We start from the raw sequence: 20,425 nt of genomic DNA on the forward strand, positions 1-20,425 counted from the left end.
CCTTCCGTCCAAAGGCAAAACCTAGTAACTCCCTTCTAGCTGATTTTGAGAAAACAAAGGAAAACCAATCCATCTTGATGCTGTCTTACAAAGATCTACAAAGTCATCAAACGTATAGATGTTTTCTTGAGCTTTCATTTTCTTGCCGATTGAGCCATGGATTGAATCTGCTCTCGTGAACGTGTGCCCTTTCTCCAGATATTTTATCACAATCTCGGGTGGGCCCCGTTCTGCGTTTGCACATTGGGCAAGAGCCGTGTACAGCGTCCAGTTTTTATCTCGACCTCCACAGTTATCTGCCCAAAAGAGTATGCAAGGGAAGAATCTGTTACGTTGTGGACGCATCTTGGATGCGTGAGGAGTTTCACCTCTCGATGCTAAGGACTGGAGCAGGCAGGAATGGAGGTAGGAGCAGGTTTTAATATCAATAACCAAAGTAACACTTGTGCAAACGGAAAGAAAAGGTGTGCCAACGCACGGAAAGCTAATTGCTAAGACTAGCAACAGGCAGAGTTCAAAGTCCCAGGTACAGAAGCGCGAGCCGAGAATTAGCAGGCTGAATGCAAAAATGAATAAACAACGCAACTGTTGCATAGAGCAAATGAACCGACCAGGAGGAACTAAGGTAGCATCCATCCCATCCATTTTCTACCGCTTATTCCCTTTTTTGGGGTTGCGGGGGGCGCTGGCGCCTATCTCAGCTACAATCAGGCGGAAGGCGGGGTACACCCTGGACAAGTCGCCACCTCATCGCAGGGCCAACACAGATAGACAGACAACATTCACACTCACATTCACACACTAGGGCCAATTTAGTGTTGCCAATCAACCTATCCCCAGGTGCATGTCTTTGGAAGTGGGAGGAAGCCGGAGTACCCGGAGGGAACCCACGCATTCACGGGGAGAACCTGCAAACTCCACACAGAAAGATCCCGAGCCTGGATTTGAACCCAGGACTGCAGGACCTTCGTATTGTGAGGCAGACGCACTAACCCCTCTGCCACCGTGAAGCCACTAAGGTAGCAGGTGGTCTTAAATACAACCCAAATAATTCAAAACAGGTGTGCGTAGTGAGTCCGTGCAAGAGGCGTAATTAGGTTGCCATGGTGACAATACAAAACAAGGAAGTGTTAGCAACGGGATCGGCCGAGTCCAAAACATGATCAAAACATAGGACAATACAAAAAGGACATAAAGATGCTAGAGATGTGTGATCCGGAAGCCGGATCACAACAGAATCAAGAACAATACATTTAATGAAGGTGCTTGCAACGTCCTGGGCCAATCTTCCAAATATCCCCTCGTGCCATAATATCACATAATCAGGTTGACCGTCGGCCCCCATTCGTGCAAATGTCTCCTTAAAGACAATAAGGCGACTGACAAAGAAGCTCCGATTGGTCCCTTGAGATACTAGGTTTTTCTATTGTATCTACGTGGTTATGTGGTAGTTGCTAGGTCCTGCCATGCGCGTAACAGCTTACTTACGGAACAAATTACAATATCGCATACACTAATGTAAAGCATATCACCTAGGACAGGGGTCGGGAACCTTTTTGCCTGAGAGAGCCATGAAAGCCAAATATTTTAAAATGTATTTCCGTGAGAGCCATGTAATATTTTTTTAACACTGAATACAACTAAATGTGTGCATTTTTAAGTAAGACCAACATGTTTAGAGTATAATAAATCTCCTATTCTTTTTAATAACATTCTTATTCTGAAGTTAACCAATAAGAAATCAAATACTTCTTACCATTAATGCGACTTCTTGATAAAGTCTGGTAGAAAACGGATGGATGGATAAAATGCATGAGAATGTTTTATATTTTGAACGGTATTTTTAGCACTGTGATTACTAGCGGAATTATTCATAATTATCGTGTTAAGCCAGGGGTGTCCAAACTTTTTCCACTGAGGGCCGCACACTGAAAAATCAGAGCAAGCGGGGGCCATTTTCATAATTTTTATTTTAAAAACCAATACAATATATGTATAAAAAATATACATTTAGGCCTCCACTCAGTTATGATCCCGGGGACCCCAAAGGGTTTTGGTAAAAAAAAATATTAAAAATGTGTCATTATTCAGTATTATAATTTTTATTATTATGCAAGTTTTAAATATCTAGATTAACATTAGAAAAAAAAAATGGAAAAAACACAAAATATGCATTATTTTCACCCAATAACTTTTTTAGGTGGAATATTTGAGATTATATAATATTTGGAGCCTTAATTTTGGATTTTGATTCATTATTATTTTTTGAGCAATGACACTTAAAAACAAATCACACTAAAATAATAGGGGATCCAAAAGTGTCCTACTTATTAAAGTGTTAAAAAATAAATTATACATTTTATTTACCGTTTACTTTTAGCACAATAATCTTGAGATCAACTTCAGATATATCCGTTAATTTTAAGTTGTATTGTTGTTTATGTTTTGTTTGCTTGTTTTAGGCCCTTCTTAAAAAAAAAAAATAGCTCCGTTTTTTTATATGGTAAAACACAAAATATGCAACATTTTCCCCAAAAAATATCTCAAAGTGGAATATTTAATGTGATGTAATCGAAGCCTTGAATAGGTCAATAATTCAAAATGACATTGATTTTGATCCATTATTATTTTTTAAAGAAAGAAACAGCCTGCATGGCAGCTTTGTGTTATAAGAGTAAGCATTGCAACAATTTATTGTTACATTTCACCCGTTTGCTCTTTTATACCACTTTTTTTTTTTGTATTCTTAAAATGTGCCGGGGCCGTTAAAAAATGACCCGCAGGCCGCACTTTGGACAGCCCTGTGTTAAGCAATGTCAGCTAAGATTTATCTGAGAGCCAGATGAAGTCATCAAAAGAGCCACAGGTTCCCTACCCCTGACCTAGGAACTCCCAAATTATTATCAGCTCAGTTTTGACCAAACTTGAGTTACTAGGTTTTGCCTTTGGACAGGAGATCCAAGCAGCTACTAGACATTATTAGTATGCGTAAATACCCCTGACAATATCCCCGTGCACGTTTTGCAGGTGACATGATTACCCGACCAGCTCATTGTCTCTGGCCCACAGAAATAAAAAGAAACTATTATTCGTCACCTTGAGACCCTCTCACTGAAACCTACTCAGGTTAGAAATATAGCGGTAATAATGGACTCAGACTTGAACTTTAACAGCCACCTTAAATCAATAACATCAGCAGCTTTCTACCACCTGAAAAAAAAAACATTGCCAACATCAGAGGAATGATGTGTAAATCAGACTTAGCAAGACCAATCCATGCCTTGGTCTCCAGCAGGTAAGACCACTCTAATGGCCCTCTCACTGTGCTCTCTAAACAAGCTGTAAAGCAGCTGTGGTACATCCAGAATGCTGCTGCTTGAGTCCTATTAGAACCTTGAAATACGACCATATTAGTCCAGTGCTTAAGTCCTGTTGCCCAGAGAATAGACTTTAAAACAGCTCTACTTTTGTACAAAACTTTTCGTAGTCTTACATCGCTGACATGTTAGAGCAGGGGTCGGGAACCTTTTTGGCTGAAAGAGCCATACAAGCCAAATATTTTAAAAAGTATTTCCGTGATAGCCATATGATCTTTTTTTTAAGACTGAATACAACTAAATGCGTGCATTTTTTAGTAAGAGTAACATTTTTATAGAGTAATAAGTCTCTAGTTCTTTTTAATAACATTGTTATTCTGAAGCTAACCAACAATAAATACAGTACTTCTTACCATTAATGCGACTTCTTGAACAGGTGCGGTAGAAACTGGATGTGTCAGGCTCGTCCTTGACAGTTTGACTATGTCTTAGTTTTTCCTCTGCATTTGTCTTTGTTTCTTGCCTTTAGTTCCTGTTCCTGTTTGTCTCCCTGAATGCTGTTTCCCCTTAACTGTGGCTGATTGGCACCTGGCCACACCTGGTGTCAATCAGCCAGCCACTATTTAGACCTGCTTTCTCCTCCAGTCAGGACTGGATTATTGTCACTAGTACCTGTCGATGTTGTGCTACTACTTGTCGCTGTTCCAGCATGCTGTGGACTGCTTTTCATCTTTTTGTTCCTAGTTCCTGTTTGCTGGTTCCTGTTTCCTGTTTCCAATTTGTCCATTCCTGGTTCCTGGTTTGTGTTTTTTCTTTATATTTTGGACCTTAAATCATGTTTTCCTTTACAATGCCTGCCACCATCTCTGCATCTTGGGGTTCGTCAACAACTCAACCTGACAGGATGGATAAATTAAAATGCATGAGAATGTTTTATATTTTGAACGTTATTTTTGTGATTACCAGCAGAATTATTCATTACTTACCATTTTAAGCAATGTCAGCTAAGATTTATCTAAGAGCCGGGTCCAGTCATCAAAAGAGCCACATCTGGCTCTAGAGCCATAGGTTCCCTACCCCTGTGTTAGAGCCATATGAACCATCTCCAGCTCTAAGAACCTCTAAGAGTGGTCTTCTGCTGGTGCCCAGAGTCAGGACCAAACAGGGTGAGACTGTGTTTCAGTTTTCCATCCATCCATTTTCTACTTCTTGACCTACTCAGTGGCCTAGTGGTTAGAGCAGGGGTGTCAAACGTGCGGCCCGCAGGCCGGATCAGGCCCACCAACAGGTTTTATCCGGCCCGCGGGATGAATTTGCTAAGTATAAAATCGAGCCGAAAAGTTTGATTGAAAGAAACTGCTTTTCTAAATGTGTCCACTAGATGTCACAATAGCAATTATTTGTATCTTTGTAGATGATGCTAAATATGTAAAAAAAAAAAAATAAACCACTTGATGTTAGTGCACCAGTCGAGGAAAATGAGCAAACTACATAAATAATAGGGGTGTGGGAAAAAATCGATTCGAATACAAATCGAATCGTTTATGTTGTGCGATTCAGAATCGATTCTAATTTTTAAAAAATCAGTTTGTTTTTTTAGTTTAAAAAAAAAAATTAAATCAATCCAACAAACCACTACACAGCAATACCATAACAATGCAATCCAATTCCAAAACCAACCCTGACCCAGCAACACTCAGAACTGCAATAAACAGAGCAATTGAGAGAAGACACAAACACGACACAGAACAAACCAAAAGTATTGAAACAAAAATTAATATAATCAACAACAGTATCAATATTAGTTATCATTTCAGCATAGCAGTGATTAAAAATCCCTCACTGACATTATCATTAGACATTTATAAAAAAAAAAATAATAACAATAGTGTCACAGTGGCTTACACTTGCATCACATCTCATAAGCTTGACAACACACTGTGTCCAATGTTTTCACAAAGATAAAATAAGTCATATTTTTGGTTCGTTTAATAGTTAAAACAAATTTACATTATTGCAATCAGTTGATAAAACATTGTCCTTTACAATTATAAAAGCTTTTTACACAAATCTACTACTCTGCTTGCATGTCAGCAGACTGGGGTAGATCCTGCTGAAATCCTATGTATTGAATGAATACAGAATCCTTTTGAATCGGAAAAATATCGTTTTTGAATCGAGAATTGAATCGAATTGAAAAAAATCGATACATTATCGAATCTTGACCCCAAGAATCGATATTGAATCGAATCGTGGGACACCCAAAGATTCACAGCCCTAATAAATAACATCCTTTTATTAGGTTTTGATATAATTTTTTATCTTGATAGATTGAAAATGAACTCCAATGAGTTAACTGATGAACAATATCACACAATTTATTCAGAAAGTATAAATAACAACAACTAAAGATAGAAAACCGTGACTTGATTAACGTGGACGCCGACTTAAACAAGTTAAAAAACTTATTCGGGTGTTACCATTTAGTGGTCAATTGTACGGAATATGTACTGAACTGTGCAATCTACTAATAAAAGTTTCAATCCATCAATCAATCAATACTACTAACCGCAACATGTAAGTGTAAAAAAAAACCCAACAACATTATTATTTGTACATTTTCAGAATGTCTTTGTTCTGTTTTTAAACAAGGAAAACAATCTGAAGTTGTCTTTATTTTTAAGTTATTGTGCCGTGATTGTACTAGTCTGGCCCACTTGGGAGTAGATTTTTCTCCATGTGGCCCCCGATCTAAAATGAGTTTGGCACTCCTGGGTTAGAGTGTCCGCCCTGAGATCGGGAGGTTGAGAGTTCAAACCCCAGCCGAGTCATACCAAAGACTATTAAAAAAATGGCACCCATTGCCTCCCTGCTTGGCACTCAGCATCAAGGGTTGGAATTGGGGGTTAAATCACCCAAAATGATTCCCGGGCGCGGCACCTCTGCTGCCCACTGCTCCCCTCACTTCCCAGGAGGGGATCAAGGGGATGGGTCAAATGCAGAGGACAAATTTCACCACACCTAGTGTGTGTGTGACAATCATTGGTATTTTAACTTTAACTTGTACCTTAATCTGGAATAGTCTTCCTGAAGATGTGAGACCGGCCTCTAAATTGGCAATGTTCAAATCCAGCCCGCAAACATTTTGATTGTGCGTATGACGACTGAAAGTATTTTATTTACAAACATTTGATTGATTTTAATTAATCATGATTGTTTTCATGATGATTGTATTTTCTGACTTTAATTGTTATCGCATTTCCTTCTTTTAATTTTCTCTGAAGCACTTTGAATTGCCTCGTGTAGGAATTGTACGAAATAAAATAGCCTTGCCTTGCCTTTACCGTCCTTTGTGCAGACAGGTCGGGTATTCTACGCCGAACTCTCTGATTGACGTCCGGTCGGCACGCTCTGCTTTGATGGCGAGGAGATCACATATCTTGTGGTGCTGGTGCACCCAACTTACCTTATCAAAGGGACACTGTCTAGCGTGACATTTTCTGCAGACTGCTCTGTCCTTATTCGCCCTTGTGTCCGGAACTCCTTACTGGGGTACGTGCTCGCCCGCAGTGCCAGGCTCGTTAACGCAGTGTCTTTGCCTGTACTCAACTCTCACTGAGCCTGACAACCACAAATTGATCACCTTGTCACCACAAAACAGATCCACACCCATACTTTGGACCTGCAGTTTCTGCCATTTTAGACTTTCCTGCTGTCCCTAGTCCTTGATGCGACATTAGGACCGTGCTGGGCACTCATTTGGCCTATTTAATCCATCCATCCATTTTCTACCGCTTATTCCCTTTTTTGGGGTCGCGGGGGTCGCTGGCGCCTATCTCAGCTACAATCAGGCGGAAGGCGGGGTACACCCTGGACAAGTCGCCACCTCATCCCAGTGCCTATTTAATGACTGCAATTACCTCAGAAAAGTTGGAACACTGGATTAGAGCTGTGTCAAAGAAGTTATCAAAAACCTGCACCAATGACTTGGTGTCCTTATCATTAATGGTCAATAACAAGACAACATCCTTGGTCACAAGCTGCAAGAGCTCTAACAGTTTGGTTTCAAGGCCACGTCCTCGGACAGGGGTCGGCAACCTGGGGGGCGGTATAGCTCGGTTGGTAGAGTGGCCGTGCCAGCAACTTGAGGGTTGCAGTTTCGATCCCCGCTTCCGCCATCCTAGTCACTGCCGTTGTGTCCTCGGGCAAGGCACTTTACCCACCTGCTCCCAGTGCCACCCACACTGGTTTAAATGTAACTTAGATATTGGGTTTCACCAAGGAGCTACCTCTGAAAGTTGGAAGATTAGAATCGTGTCAAAGAAGTTGAAAAACCCGCACAATGACCACAAACAAGGCTTTTTGGTTTGGTATCCTTATTAACAGTCGATAGTAAGACAAAATCCTTCGTAAACACTTGGGATTCAAGGCCACATCCTAGGAGCCAGCTCAGAAAGTTGGAAGATTAAAACCGTGTCGAAGAAGTCGAAAAACCCGCAAAATGACCACAAGCAAGGCTCTTTGGCTTGGTATCTTTATCAACGGTCTATCGTAAGACAAAGTCTTTGGTAAACACTTGGGATTCAAGGCCACATCCTAGGAGCTACCTCAGAAAGTTGGAAGATTACAACCATGTCAAATAAGTCGAAAAATTTGCACAATGACCAAAAACAAGGCTCTTTGGCTTGGTATCCTTATTAACAGTCGATAGTACGACAAATCCCTGGTAAACACTTGGGATTCAAGGCCACATCCTGGGAGCTACCTCAAAAAGTTGGAAGACTAGAACTGTGTCAAAGAAGTTGAAAAAACAGCACAATGACCACAAGCAAGGCTCTTTGGCTTGGTATCCTTATTAACAGTCGATAGTAAGACACATCCCTGGTAAACACTTGGGATTCAAGGCCACATCCTAGGAGTTACCTCAGAAAGTTGGAAGATTAGAACCGTGTCTTAGAAGTCGAAAAATCCGCACAATGACCACAAGCAAGGCTCTTTGGCTTGGTATCCTTATTGAGAGTCTATAGTAAGACAAAATCCTTGGTAAACACACGGGATTCAAGGCCACATCCTAGGAGATACCTCAGAAAGTTGGAAGACTACAACTGTGTCAAAGAAGTTGAAAAACCCGCACATTGACCACAGGCAAGACTCTTTGGCTTGGTATCCTTACTAACAGTCGATAGTAAGACAAATCCCTGGTAAACACTTGGGATTCAAGGCCACATCCTCGGAGCTACCTGAATTATCAGTACGAGTGAATACTCCAGAAAATAACCCTATGCAAGTTTTGCATTTGAGGAAAAAAACCTCTGAGGGTTCCCGAAGGTCACCTCCATCCGCCGGTCTCAGTTCTTCCGTTTTGTGTATGCTAGTCACAGTCGGCCTAAACACTGCAGCCGACTGACAAGTTGTCAGGGAAAGTCAACAAAGTAAATCCCCCCCCTTTAGCGTCTACCTTCAAAGCGTTGAGGGAATGGACGTGAGCGCAAGCCACGAAAAAACCTTGCACATTTTAAGTAGGACTTGAGATGCATGCACCTTCTAGAGGGTGACTCTTTACCAACACAATCATGTTTGCGAGGAGAAAAGAGTCCTTTCGCAGCTAATGGTTAACAATTGATTGGAGCCTTTCCAATGAAACAGCGGGCTTAAAGGCCTACTGAAATGAGATGTTCTTGTTTAAACGGGGATAGCAGGTCCATTCTATGTGTCATACTTGATCATTTCGCGATATTGCCATATTTTTGCTGAAAGGATTTAGTAGAGAACATCGACGATGAAGTACGCAACTTTTGGTCGCTAATAGAAAAGCCCTGCCTTTACCGGAAGTATGTGCGCGTGACGTCACGAGTTGCAGGGCTCCACACATATTCCCATTGTTTTAAATGTGAGCCATCAGCAGTAAAAGCAATTCGGACCGAGAAAGCGACAATTTCTCCATTAATTTGAGCGAGGATGAAAGATTCGTGAATTAGGATATTGATAGTTAAGGACTAGAAAAAGAAAAAAAAAGCGACGGCTCCGGCCGACGGCAGTGTGAGCGTTTCAGATGTAATTAGACACATTTACTAGCATAATTCTGGAAGATTCCTTAGCTGCTTGTTGTTTTAATAGTGTTTTAGTGAGATCTTAAAGATTGTAAAGACATACCTCAGGGTCGGAAAACTGCGGTGAACACGCAGTGTCTCAGAGAGAAGCCGAGGAGCCAAGCTCACAGCTGCTGCGGGACGACTAATAATCCACCGATGTCTTCGGTAAAATATATATCACAATTTCCCCATACAAAAACATGCTGGTTGACGTAGAGAAAACATGTTCGCTGCTTCACAACAAACAAAGAAACACCGGCTGTATCTCGGTGCTAAAGACAGCTGCAATCCACCGCTTTCCACCAACTGCATTCTTCTTTATAGTCTCCATTATTAATTGGACAAATTGCAAAAGATTCAGCAACACAGATGTCCAAAATATTGTGTAATTACGCCATGAACAGAGACGACTTTTAGCTGTGTGTCGTGCAGCGCTAATATTTCCTTACAGTCCGTGAAGTCACGCGTACGCGTCATCATTCCGCGCTGTTTTCAACAAGAAACTCGCGGGAAATTTAAAATTGCAATTTAGTCAAATAAAAAGGCCGTATTGGCATGTGTTGCAATGTTAATATTTCATCGTTGATATATAAACTATCAGACTGCGTGGTCGGTAGTAGTGGGTTTCAGTAGGCCTTTAACCTTCCTCTTGTGTTAGCTTTCTGTTACCATCTCTTATGTTAACGGGTCGGTTTTGACCCATGTTTTAAATCAGCTGTAAAATACACTAAAAACAATTATCGATCATCCAATTTGTTTCTCATCTCTTGGTTACCTTGTTAGGTTTCCTTATCCTTGAAAATATTGGTTTTAATATTTTTGGTTTGGGCCATTAGGCCTTATTTTGTCAGTATACCCCTCGATTTCAAATTTTAAAAATGGTAAAACGAACCTCAAGAGAATCTTATGAATAAAAAAAGGTTGTTGTGTTACCTAACTATTACTAAGGGGTATTAGAACACATCTCTTAAATAAATGTGTTTTGTTTATTTTTTTCATTTTAAGAATTTTAACTATAGTAACATCTATGGTGTTACGGGTCAATTTTGACCCATATATATTTACTTCAAGAAAAAGGCTAAAAAGTATTTTTTTCAGCAACAGAAATCCAACATTAAACAAACAACCAATCAAGCAAATGAAACCAAGAGAAATAGATTACTAGTTCCAAAACTAATAAAAAAACAAAATCAGAGTGGCAAAAAGTGACACTTTTAGTGTCCGTCTTTTGTTTGTTTTTGTACAGGATAACAAGGTAAAATGAGAATCCACTAAAGCTCACATGATTGGGAGAGGAGCTGGCTGTCAGTGTGTTCAGTTTTGGCTCTTATCATTGCTTTATCATCTTATTTTTATAACCGGGTCGAAACCGACCCTAACAACACCAAGGGCATAATTTCTACCAGAGCATTTTATAATTTAGTGAAAAAAATTAAAATGTTTTATTTTGTTGACAAAGAGGTTCCTGACAAAGTCAAAAAGCTTTGATGCAAAAAATAAATGTATGTGGTGTTTTTATGCATTTAAAAACTAAAACGGGTCGGTGCCGACCCTAACACAAGACGAAGGTTAAAGGCCTACTGAAATTAGATTTTTGTACTTAAACGGGGATAGCAGGTCCATTCTATGTGTCATACTTGATTATTTTGCGATATCGCCATATTTTTGCTGAAAGGATTTAGTAGAGAACATCCACGATAAAGTTCGCAACTGGAGAAAAGCCCTGCATCTACCGGAAGTCGCAGACGATGACGTCACACGTGTGGGGGCTCTTCACGTATTCACATTGATTTTAATGGGAGCCTCCAACAAAAAGTGCTATTCGGACCGAGGAAACGACAATTCCCCCATTAATTTGAGCGAGGATGAAAGATTCGTGTTTGAGGATATTGATAGCGACGGACTAGAAACACCCCCCCCCCCCCCCCAAAAAAAAAAACGCGATTGCAATCGTGTTGCATTGAGACGGATTCAGATGTTTTACTAGGATAATGCTCGGAAATCCCTTATCTTTCTATTGTGTTGCTAGTGTTTTAGTGAGTTTAACAGTACCTGATAGTCGGAAGTGTACGCGCAGTGTCTTGGGGAAGTCGAGGGCAGCTGTACAGGAGGCGCTAGCTCAGCTGATTTTCGTTAAGTTGCGACTTTTTAACCACAATTCTCTCACCGAAACGTGCTGGTTGACATGTAGTCGGGAACCATGTTCGCTGTGATCCATAGTAAAGTTTCAACTCCGTGAATTTTAAACAAGGAATCACCGTGTGTTTGTGTGGTTAAAGGCTAAAGCTTCCCGACTCCATTGTTCTACTCTGACTTCTCCAATATTAATTGAACAAATTGCAAAAGATTAAGCAAAACAGATCTCCAAAATACTGTGTAATTATGCCGTTAAAGCAGACGACTTTTAGCTGTGTGTGTGTGTGCAGCGCTCATATTCATAACAGCCCGTGACGTCACGCGTACACGTCATCATTACGCGACGTTTTCAAGAAGAAAGTCCCGGGAAATTTAAAATTGCAATTTAGTAAACTAAAAAGGGCGTATTGGCATGTGTTGCAATGTTAATATTTCATCATTGATGTATAAACTATCAGACTGCGTGGTCGGTAGTAGTGGGTTTCAGTAGGCCTTTAAACAACAAGCACAGAACTCTCCCTGGGTGAGTCACAATAGAAAAGACACACACACACACACACACCTCCTCAAGCACCTGAAGATGCTCTCGCCTCACAACACTGCGACTTTATAGTTATTAGATTTCTGCTGAGATAGAGCTGCTATGTTACAAACCTCCGGCTAAAAAAGCTTGATGTGCGCCGCCGAGCGCGTGATGAGGGCGCCACGCTTTAATTGGTCTGGGCCGGCGTGCTCGTCCAATCCTGGAAGAGGCAGGTGCGAGACTCCCAAAGAGAAGATGAGGTTTGTTGGTATTTGATTAGTGATCACTGATCATGTTGGTGCATGCTGTGGGGTTGGGGGGGGTTGGTGTTTGCCTGGCCTTTAGCTGCACTCCTCCCACAGCGTGGACGCAAAGTCACAAATCAGCACCGGAGAGGTGGGAGCACAAGTGAGCAAATAGATTTATCGATCCACCAGAAACTATTCTTCTCTTCTTCTCATCGTGTCTTACGGCAGATTGTTGCTGCAGGCCAGCTAAATGCGCTCTGATTCCGCGTTGCTATAACCTTCTTTTATCTGAGAGTGGCAGCGCTCGAAATGTCGCGGCAATGAAAAGGCCTGGAAGGAGTCTTTGCTAATGAGATTAGCAAAAAAACACTGAGGGCCCGTTAGTGGCATCAAGAGCCTTAAGACCAAGATGGGAGAACGGAAGGATTGCCATCCAAAATAGTTTTCCAGCAATATATTGGCCATTCCACACAGAAAATAGAAAGTATAAATGCCGAGAAGTCACTTATATTTCTATGGCTTTGATATAATTGCACACTTGAATACAATTTAAAAGATTAATTTAAAGGCCTACTGAAATAAGATTTTCTTATTTAAACGGGGATAGCAGGTCCATTCTATGTGTCATACTTGATCATTTCGCGATATTGCCATTATTTTGCTGAAAGGATTTAGTAGAGAACATCGACGATAAAGTTCGCAACTTTTGGTCGCTAATAAAAAAGCCTTGCCTGTACCGGAAGTAGCAGACGATGTGCGCGTGACGTCACTGGTTGTAGGGCTCCTCACATCCTCACATTGTTTATAATCATATCCACCAGCAGCAAGTGCAATTCGGACCGAGAAAGCGACAAGTTCCTCATTAATTTGAGCGAGGAAGAAAGATTTGTGGATGAGGAAAGTTAGAGTGAACCACAAAAAAAAAAAGGGCGATTGCAGTGTGAGCGATTCAGATGTTAATAGACACATTTACTAGGAGGATTCTGGAAAATCCCTTATCTGCGTCTTGTGTTAATAGTGTTTTAGTGGGATTATATTAACAAAAAATCTTAGGGTACATCAAACATATGTTTCTTATTGCAAGTTTGTCCTTAAATAAAATAGTGAAAATACAGGACAACTTGTCTTTTATTACTAAGTAAGCAAACAAAGGCTCATAATGTAGCTGCTTGTGGTCTTCTCAATACTTGAATGTTTTTTTTACTCCTACAGATGTGAAGTCGGCGGCAGTTGCAAGTCTCAGTTAAAGGCCTACTGAAATGAGATTTTCTTATTCAAACGGGGATAGCAGGTCCATTCTATGTGTCATACTTGATCATTTCGCGATATGGCCATATTTTTGATTTAGTAGAGAACATCGACGATAAAGTTCGCAACTTCCATCCATTTGCTACCGCTTATTCCCTTTCGGGGTCGCGGGGGGCGCTGGCGCCTATCTCAGCTACAATTGGGCGGAAGGCAGGGTACACCCTGGACAAGTTGCCACCTCATCGCAGGGCCAACACAGATAGACAGACAACATTCACACTCACATTCACACACTAGGGCCAATTTAGTGTTGCCAATCAACCTATCCCCAGGTGCATGTCTTTGGAAGTGGGAGGAAGCCGGAGTACCCGGAGGGAACCCACGCATTCACGGGGAGAACATGCAAACTCCACACAGAAAGATCCCGAGCCTGGATTCGAACCCAGGACTGCAGGAACTTCGTATTGTGAGGCAGACGCACTAACCCCTATGCAACCGTGAAGCCAAGTTCACAACTTTTGGTCGCTAATAAAAAAGCCTTGCCTTTACCGGAAGTAGCAGACGATGTGCGCGTGACGTCACTGGTTGTGGAGCTCCTCACATCCTCACATTTTTTAAAATCATAGCCACCAGCAGCTAGAGCGATTCTGACTGAGAAAGCGACAATTTCCCCATTAATTTGAGTGAGGATGAGCAATTTTCGGATGAGGATAATGAGAGTGAAGGACTAGAAAAAAATAAATAAATAAAATAAAGTAAAAAAAAAAAAAAAAGGCGAGGGCATTGAGAGCGATTCAGATGTTACTAGGCACATCTACTATGATAATTCTGGAAAATCCCTTATCTGTTTATTGTGTTACTAGTGTTTTAGTGAGATTATATAGTACCTGAAAGTCGGAGGGGTGTGGCCACGGGTGCGGCGACCGCCAGTGTCTCTGAGGGAAGCCACGCAGCTGCAGCAGGACGCAAGCTCCGCTGATGTCTACGGTAAGAGCCGACTTATTACCACCATTTTCTCACCGAAACCTGCCGGTTGACATGTGGTCGGGATCCATGTTCGCTTGACCGCTCTGTTCCTTAGTAAAGCTTCACCTTCGGGAATTTTAAACAAGGAAACACCGGCTGTGTTTGTGATGCTAAAGGCTAAAAGCTTCCCACCTCCATCTTTCTACTTTGACTTCCCCATTATTAATTGAACAAATTGCAAAAGATTCAACAACACAGATGTCCAGAATACTTCGTATTCATGCGATTAAAGCAGACGACTTATAGCTTGGATCGGGCTGGAAAAAAAATGTCCGCTACAAACCGAGACGTCACGCGCACGCGTCATCATTCCGCGACGTTTTCAACAGGATACTTCGCGGGAAATTTAAAATAGCAATTTAGTAAAGTAAAAAGGCCGTATTGGCATGTGTTGCAATGTTAATATTTCATCATTGATATATAAACTATCAGACTGCGTGCTCGGTAGTAGTGGGTTTCAGTAGGCCTTTAAAGCATTTGTCATTACGGATGCTAACATTGTGACGTACCACGGCCTGACATTAAAGGTGCCTCTGAAGCTTGAATTTGGACCCACTGATACTGAAGAGGGGCTTCACGGTGGCAGAGGGGTCAGTGCGTCTGCCTCACAATACGAAGGTCCTGCAGTCCTGGGTTCAAATCCAGGCTCGGGATCTTTCTGTGTGGAGTTTGCATGTTCTCCCCGTGAATGCGTGGGTTCCCTCCGGGTACTCCGGCTTCCTCCCACTTCCAAAGACATGCACCTGGGGATAGGTTGATTGGCAACACTAGATTGGCCCTAGTGTGTGAATGTGAGTGTGAATGTTGTCTGTCTATCTGTGTTGGCCCTGCGATGAGGTGGTGACTTGTCCAGGGTGTACCCCGCCTTCCGCCCGATTGCCGAAAGGGAATAAGCGGTAGAAAAAATGGATACTGAAGAGTACCCACTTGTTGCGCTGCACCTGCTCAACACCTGAGCTCATTTCCACACAGCCTTGCCAAAGCTGGGGGCAAAGCCCAGGAACGTAAACTCCACAATGAAGGAGCCTGGCGTTTCTCGACTCTCGCCAACACGTGTCTCGATGGAAACGCTAATAAATGGAGAGTGTGGTTGTTATTAAAGCGCCTGTCAGCGGTATCGATGCACAATGTGGGCTTTCAGGCTGCGAGCACGCAGCAACACCATACTTTGGAGAGAAAGGAAAATAACACCCACACAGGTCCAACTTTTGTTTGTCCTCCAGGCATTAAAGCCGAGTACTGTGACCGCTGGGGAGTCTTACATGAAAGAACATGTGAGAAACACAACTGCTTTTAGTGCTGCTGCTCAATTAGCTCAGTAGCTAGCACACTCGCCGGCTCAGGTTCAAGTCCTGGGTAGAATGGAAGCAGGGTTAGTAAGAACGAGCACCACCAAGGAAAGTCCCTAAACTGTTTGGACGAACAGGTCCACGGTCTTTGGGAGTATGGCAAAGTGACGTGAAGTGTGAAGTGAATTATATTTATATAGCGCTTTTCTCTAGTGACTCAAAGCGCTTTACATAGTGAAACCCAATATCTAAGTTACATTTAAACCAGTGTGGGTGGCACTGGGAGCAGGTGGGTAAAGTGTCTTGCCCAAGGACACAACGGCAGTGACTAGGATGGCGGAAGTGGGAATTGAACATGCAACCCTCAAGTTGCTGGCACGGCGGATCTACCAACTGAGCTATGAAATGATCTTTGGAGAAAGACATCTTGGTCGAGTCACATGGTATAAAAACAGTTATTAAAGTACCAATGATTGTCACACACACTCTTGGTGTGGCAAAATCCTGGGAATCATTTTTGGTGATTTAACCCCCAATTCCACCCATTGATGCTGAGTGCCAAGCAGGAAAAGAATGAGTCCCATTTTTATAGTCTTAGGTATGACTTGGCCGGGGTTTGAACTCACAACCTACCGATCTCAGGGCGGACACTCTAACCACTAGGCCACTGAGTAGTTATTAGGTATGTACGGCGTGGAGAAGTTGGTAGAGTGACTGTGCCAGCAATCTGAGGGTTACTGGTTCAATCCCCACCTTCTACCATCCTAGTCACGTCTGTTGTGTCCTTGGGCAAGACACTTCACCCTTGCTCCTGATGGGTCCTGGTGAGCGCCTTGCATGGCAGCTTCCGCCGTCAGTGTGTGAATGTGTGTGTGAATGGGTGAATGTGGAAATACTGTCAAAGCGCTTTGGGCTCCTTAAAAAGGGGTACAAAAGTGCTATACAAGAACAACCCATTTACTATTACCATTTACCATTAGCATTTGGTCACCTTTCATCCAAGACTTTAACGAAGGTAGCGACTATAGAGCTGCTAATAGTTCCGTGCGAGAGAGAGCTTTGATTCGGTTGATTGAGACACACTTGTAAAGAGTCGAATCAAAAGCAGCGATCGGTCACATAGACAATGAAAAAAGGACGATTATAAAGACCAAAGTGGACTTACAGAAGAGAAGTTGTGAGCCCCGCAGGGTTCTCCTCTGAACTTGCAGGAGAGGAGCATGTCGTCAAGCTGGTGGCTGAGTCGGTCCATAAACTCCAAGTTGGTCCCCTCAAAGTTCCTGGGAGGCAGAAACAGCCGGAAGTCCGACAGCTTCCCGAACCAGGCCCGGCGGTCCTCCTGGAGCAGGTCCAGAACCATGGGTCTCACAGTACGGTTGGCAAGCAGCAGACCTAACCAGTGTCCGGCAAAGTACAGGTCGCTCTTGGTGAGCTTGTAAAGGCGGATGGGGTTGTTGTTGCAGATGGTGACCACGGGGAAGGCCAGTTCTTTGGCCCACTCTGTGTGGATCCGGGTGTAAGTGGGGAAGGAGAGCCAGTGGAGTAGTCGGTTGGACGACCAGGACAGGAGCAGCCCGAGGGAGGTGCAGAGGGCCAGCAGCCAGAAGACCCGGCGGCCCACCGAGCCACCGGGGACGCAAACTTGCCTCAGGCCGTGGAGGCGTGTCCTTGACAGCAAAGTGGAAGCAACCCGAGTCACGGGCGGCGTCACGGGACGCTTCTGACCGCCCCTTCTGGTTACAGCCGGGGATCCCCGCCGGAGACAGCGCCCCTCTTGGGTCATGGCTGCCCACAGCGCTACTACAACCACGGGGACATCTTCACTTCCCAGCCCGGCCTCAGGGGCTGAGGCCCACATGAAGCTCCAGGGTAAATCCACTACCGTAATCCACACCCGGACCGCAACAGTATTGACCTCCTCTGTGGAAGACCCCCTCTGATATGTTTGCGCCGGTTAACTCGGCGCGGGGGACTTGTTGGTCATCTCTGCCGCTCTCCCGATCCCAGACGCCGCCGACGGTCCGACTCAGCAGAAAGCGGGATTGCGCTCCAAGCAGGGGAGGCTTTTAGGCGAGCATCCACCGCAGTTTGTGTGACAGCGAGCGAGAGAGGATGAGACGGCGAGCGACGCAAAAGAGGAGGGAGGGGAAGGAGGGACAGAGGAGGACGGAATACAAACCGCGGAAGGCTGGCAGAAAAAGAAAAGAATGAAGGGGAGGGCGTCAAACGTGGGGGGAGAATGTAATTAAATCAAAGATGAGAGTGGAACACATCACAGACTCCCGCCCGGCGTCCTCCGCTTAGTTCCGTCCGAGCGTGTCTGCCTTTCAAGCCTGCGATCGTCTCGTCAGCGGGATGACGAGCAGCTTTAATTGGACTCAGAGAGGCAGCTCATTGCTAGTCTGAAGGATCCCTCCGACCACCTTGAGGACCACGTGCTCGCCTGTCCTCAACGTCCCCCGGCACGCAAGGCTTCATCTCACGCTGCTACGGACATGCCAACACATGGAGGGTGTGGGGGTGGGGGGGCAGCAGTGGCGTCCTGCGGGCTCAGACCAAAACAAAGCAAAGCCGAGATGATGTGTTCTGTCACACTCTTCTCTCTTCGTCCTCCCGCCAAGTTTTCCTTCCAAAGACGCGCTCGCCGTTCCTGCTAAAAATACTCTGAATCAAATCCAGCAACTTGTCTTCACACGCTCCGCCTCCTCCTCTTCTGCGCCCGCCTCGTCGTCGTCCTCTTCTTCTTCTTCTTCTTCTTTTCCACTTTGTGCACGCACCCTCTCGCTCGTCTTCTAGGGAGTTTTTCCCTCCTCCTGATCCACACTTCTCATCACTTGGAACGACTTCCCACTGCCACCTCCCTCCTCCTCGTCCTGCTCTCTGTTGTTATGCCAACCCTCCTGGCAGGTTTGACTTCCCTCACTTTCCACTCCGGTCCTCCTCCTCCACTGCTGCTCCGTGCAGGCGGCCGGCGAGATAAAAAAAAAAAAAAATGTCCTTCTCGTTGAGCATATACAGTCGTGGGAAGAAAAAAAGAAGGATACCCCACGAGAGCAAATAGTTTTAGTTTGGTTCTTTATACCAAAGACTATAAAAATGGGACCCATTACCTCCCTGCTTGGCACTCAGCATCAAGGGTTGGAATTGGGGGATAAATCACCAAAATTATTCCCGAGTGTGGCCATTGCTGCTGCTTACTGCTCCCCTCACCTCCCAGGGGGTGCAACTAGGGCACCCCCTGGAGTGGGCCAAAATTTAAAACTAAACAAATACGCGGGCCATGGTTGAACAAATTAACCTTTTAATAGGGACCCAAACAAGTTTTCCATTGAATAATGAAAAAGCAAGGCTTATATAACTTTATAGTGAAATGCAAAATCGAGTTTTAAATAATAATAATAATTAAAAAATATCAATGACATATCAAATAAAATTTAAATAAAAATTGAATGCCTCTTTTCTATTTGCAGCCTTCTGAGGTAAATATCAAAATAAACTTTTTCCACAGGCTACTAAATTTGAAAATAAAATAACAAACAATAAATCAACCATTCAGGCCTTTTTACTGCTCAGTTTGCGACACACTGATCTAATCTGATGTGCCCAAGCCAGATACCTGGCATCTTTTCTTGGATGCTACTTCATTAATGTCGGGGCTCACGCTCTGAACTGAGGCAACCTGAGGTGGGCGGGGTTTGGTGGTAGCTGGGGTGTATATTGTAGCGTCCCTGAAGAGTTAGTGCTGAAAGGGGTTAATAAAGCGGATCAATTTGAATCTATTATTACTTATTGAATTTATTTCATTAAATTTGCCAGTATCAAATGGTTCACAAAATCCATCCATCCATCCATTTTCTACCGCTTATTCCCTTTTGGGGTTGCGGGGGGCGCTGGCTCCTATCTCAGCTACAATCGGGCGGAAGGCGGTGTACACCCTGGACAAGTCGCCACCTCATCGCAGGGCCAACACAGATAGACAGACAACATTCACACTCACATTCACACACTAGGGACCATTTAGTGTTGCCAATCAACCTATCCCCAGGTGCATGTCTTTGGAAGTGGGAGGAAGCCGGAGTACCCGAAGGGAACCCACGCAGTCACGGGGAGAACATGCAAACTCCACACAGAAAGATTCCGAGCCTGGGATTGAACCAGAATCAGAATAAGATAGTCATTCGTTGACCTATAGGTAATTATTATTATTTTTTAATGTTAATAATGATTAAATGTAATGCAGAGGTGTACTTATAACAAGTTTATAGACAAATGACACTATTTTGTCAAGGTGAAGTGTGTGTGTGTTTGTGTGTGTGTGTGTGTGTGTGTGTGGTGTTGGAGGGTAGAGGGTGTCTCACCAAATGTTTTCTTGTGGAAAAACAAATTGACTCTAAAATTGAAGCTATTATCATACATGCACAGCCATGGTCAAAAGTCTTGACTTCCCAATAATTTCTACAACTCTTATGTTTTGGTGATAAAATGATTGGAGCACGTACTTGGTTGTCACAAAAAAACATTCATGAAGTTTGGTTCTTTTATGAAT

General features: G+C 43.3%; 1 protein-coding gene across 4 annotated transcripts in view; it reads right to left on the bottom strand.

Annotated features, from left to right (window-relative positions):
* Positions 1-20,425, bottom strand: part of asic2 (acid-sensing (proton-gated) ion channel 2) — a 755,611-nt gene that overhangs the window by 266,998 nt on the left and 468,188 nt on the right. For 2 of the 4 annotated variants that reach the window (XR_009807424.1, XM_061905482.1), the window contains exon 1: positions 17,045-18,747. The exons of the other annotated variants lie outside the window; for them this stretch is intronic. Coding sequence is in view for 1 of the 2 variants with exons in the window: in XM_061905482.1 (XP_061761466.1) it covers positions 17,045-17,737 (693 nt within the window). In the remaining variant the exon portion in view is untranslated. Of the gene's footprint in view, positions 1-17,044; positions 18,748-20,425 lie in introns of those variants that run through there. 4 annotated transcript variants of the gene reach the window in all.

The sequence above is a fragment of the Nerophis ophidion genome, linkage group LG07 (genome assembly GCF_033978795.1).
Source record: "Nerophis ophidion isolate RoL-2023_Sa linkage group LG07, RoL_Noph_v1.0, whole genome shotgun sequence".
Lineage (NCBI taxonomy): Eukaryota > Metazoa > Chordata > Actinopteri > Syngnathiformes > Syngnathidae > Nerophis > Nerophis ophidion.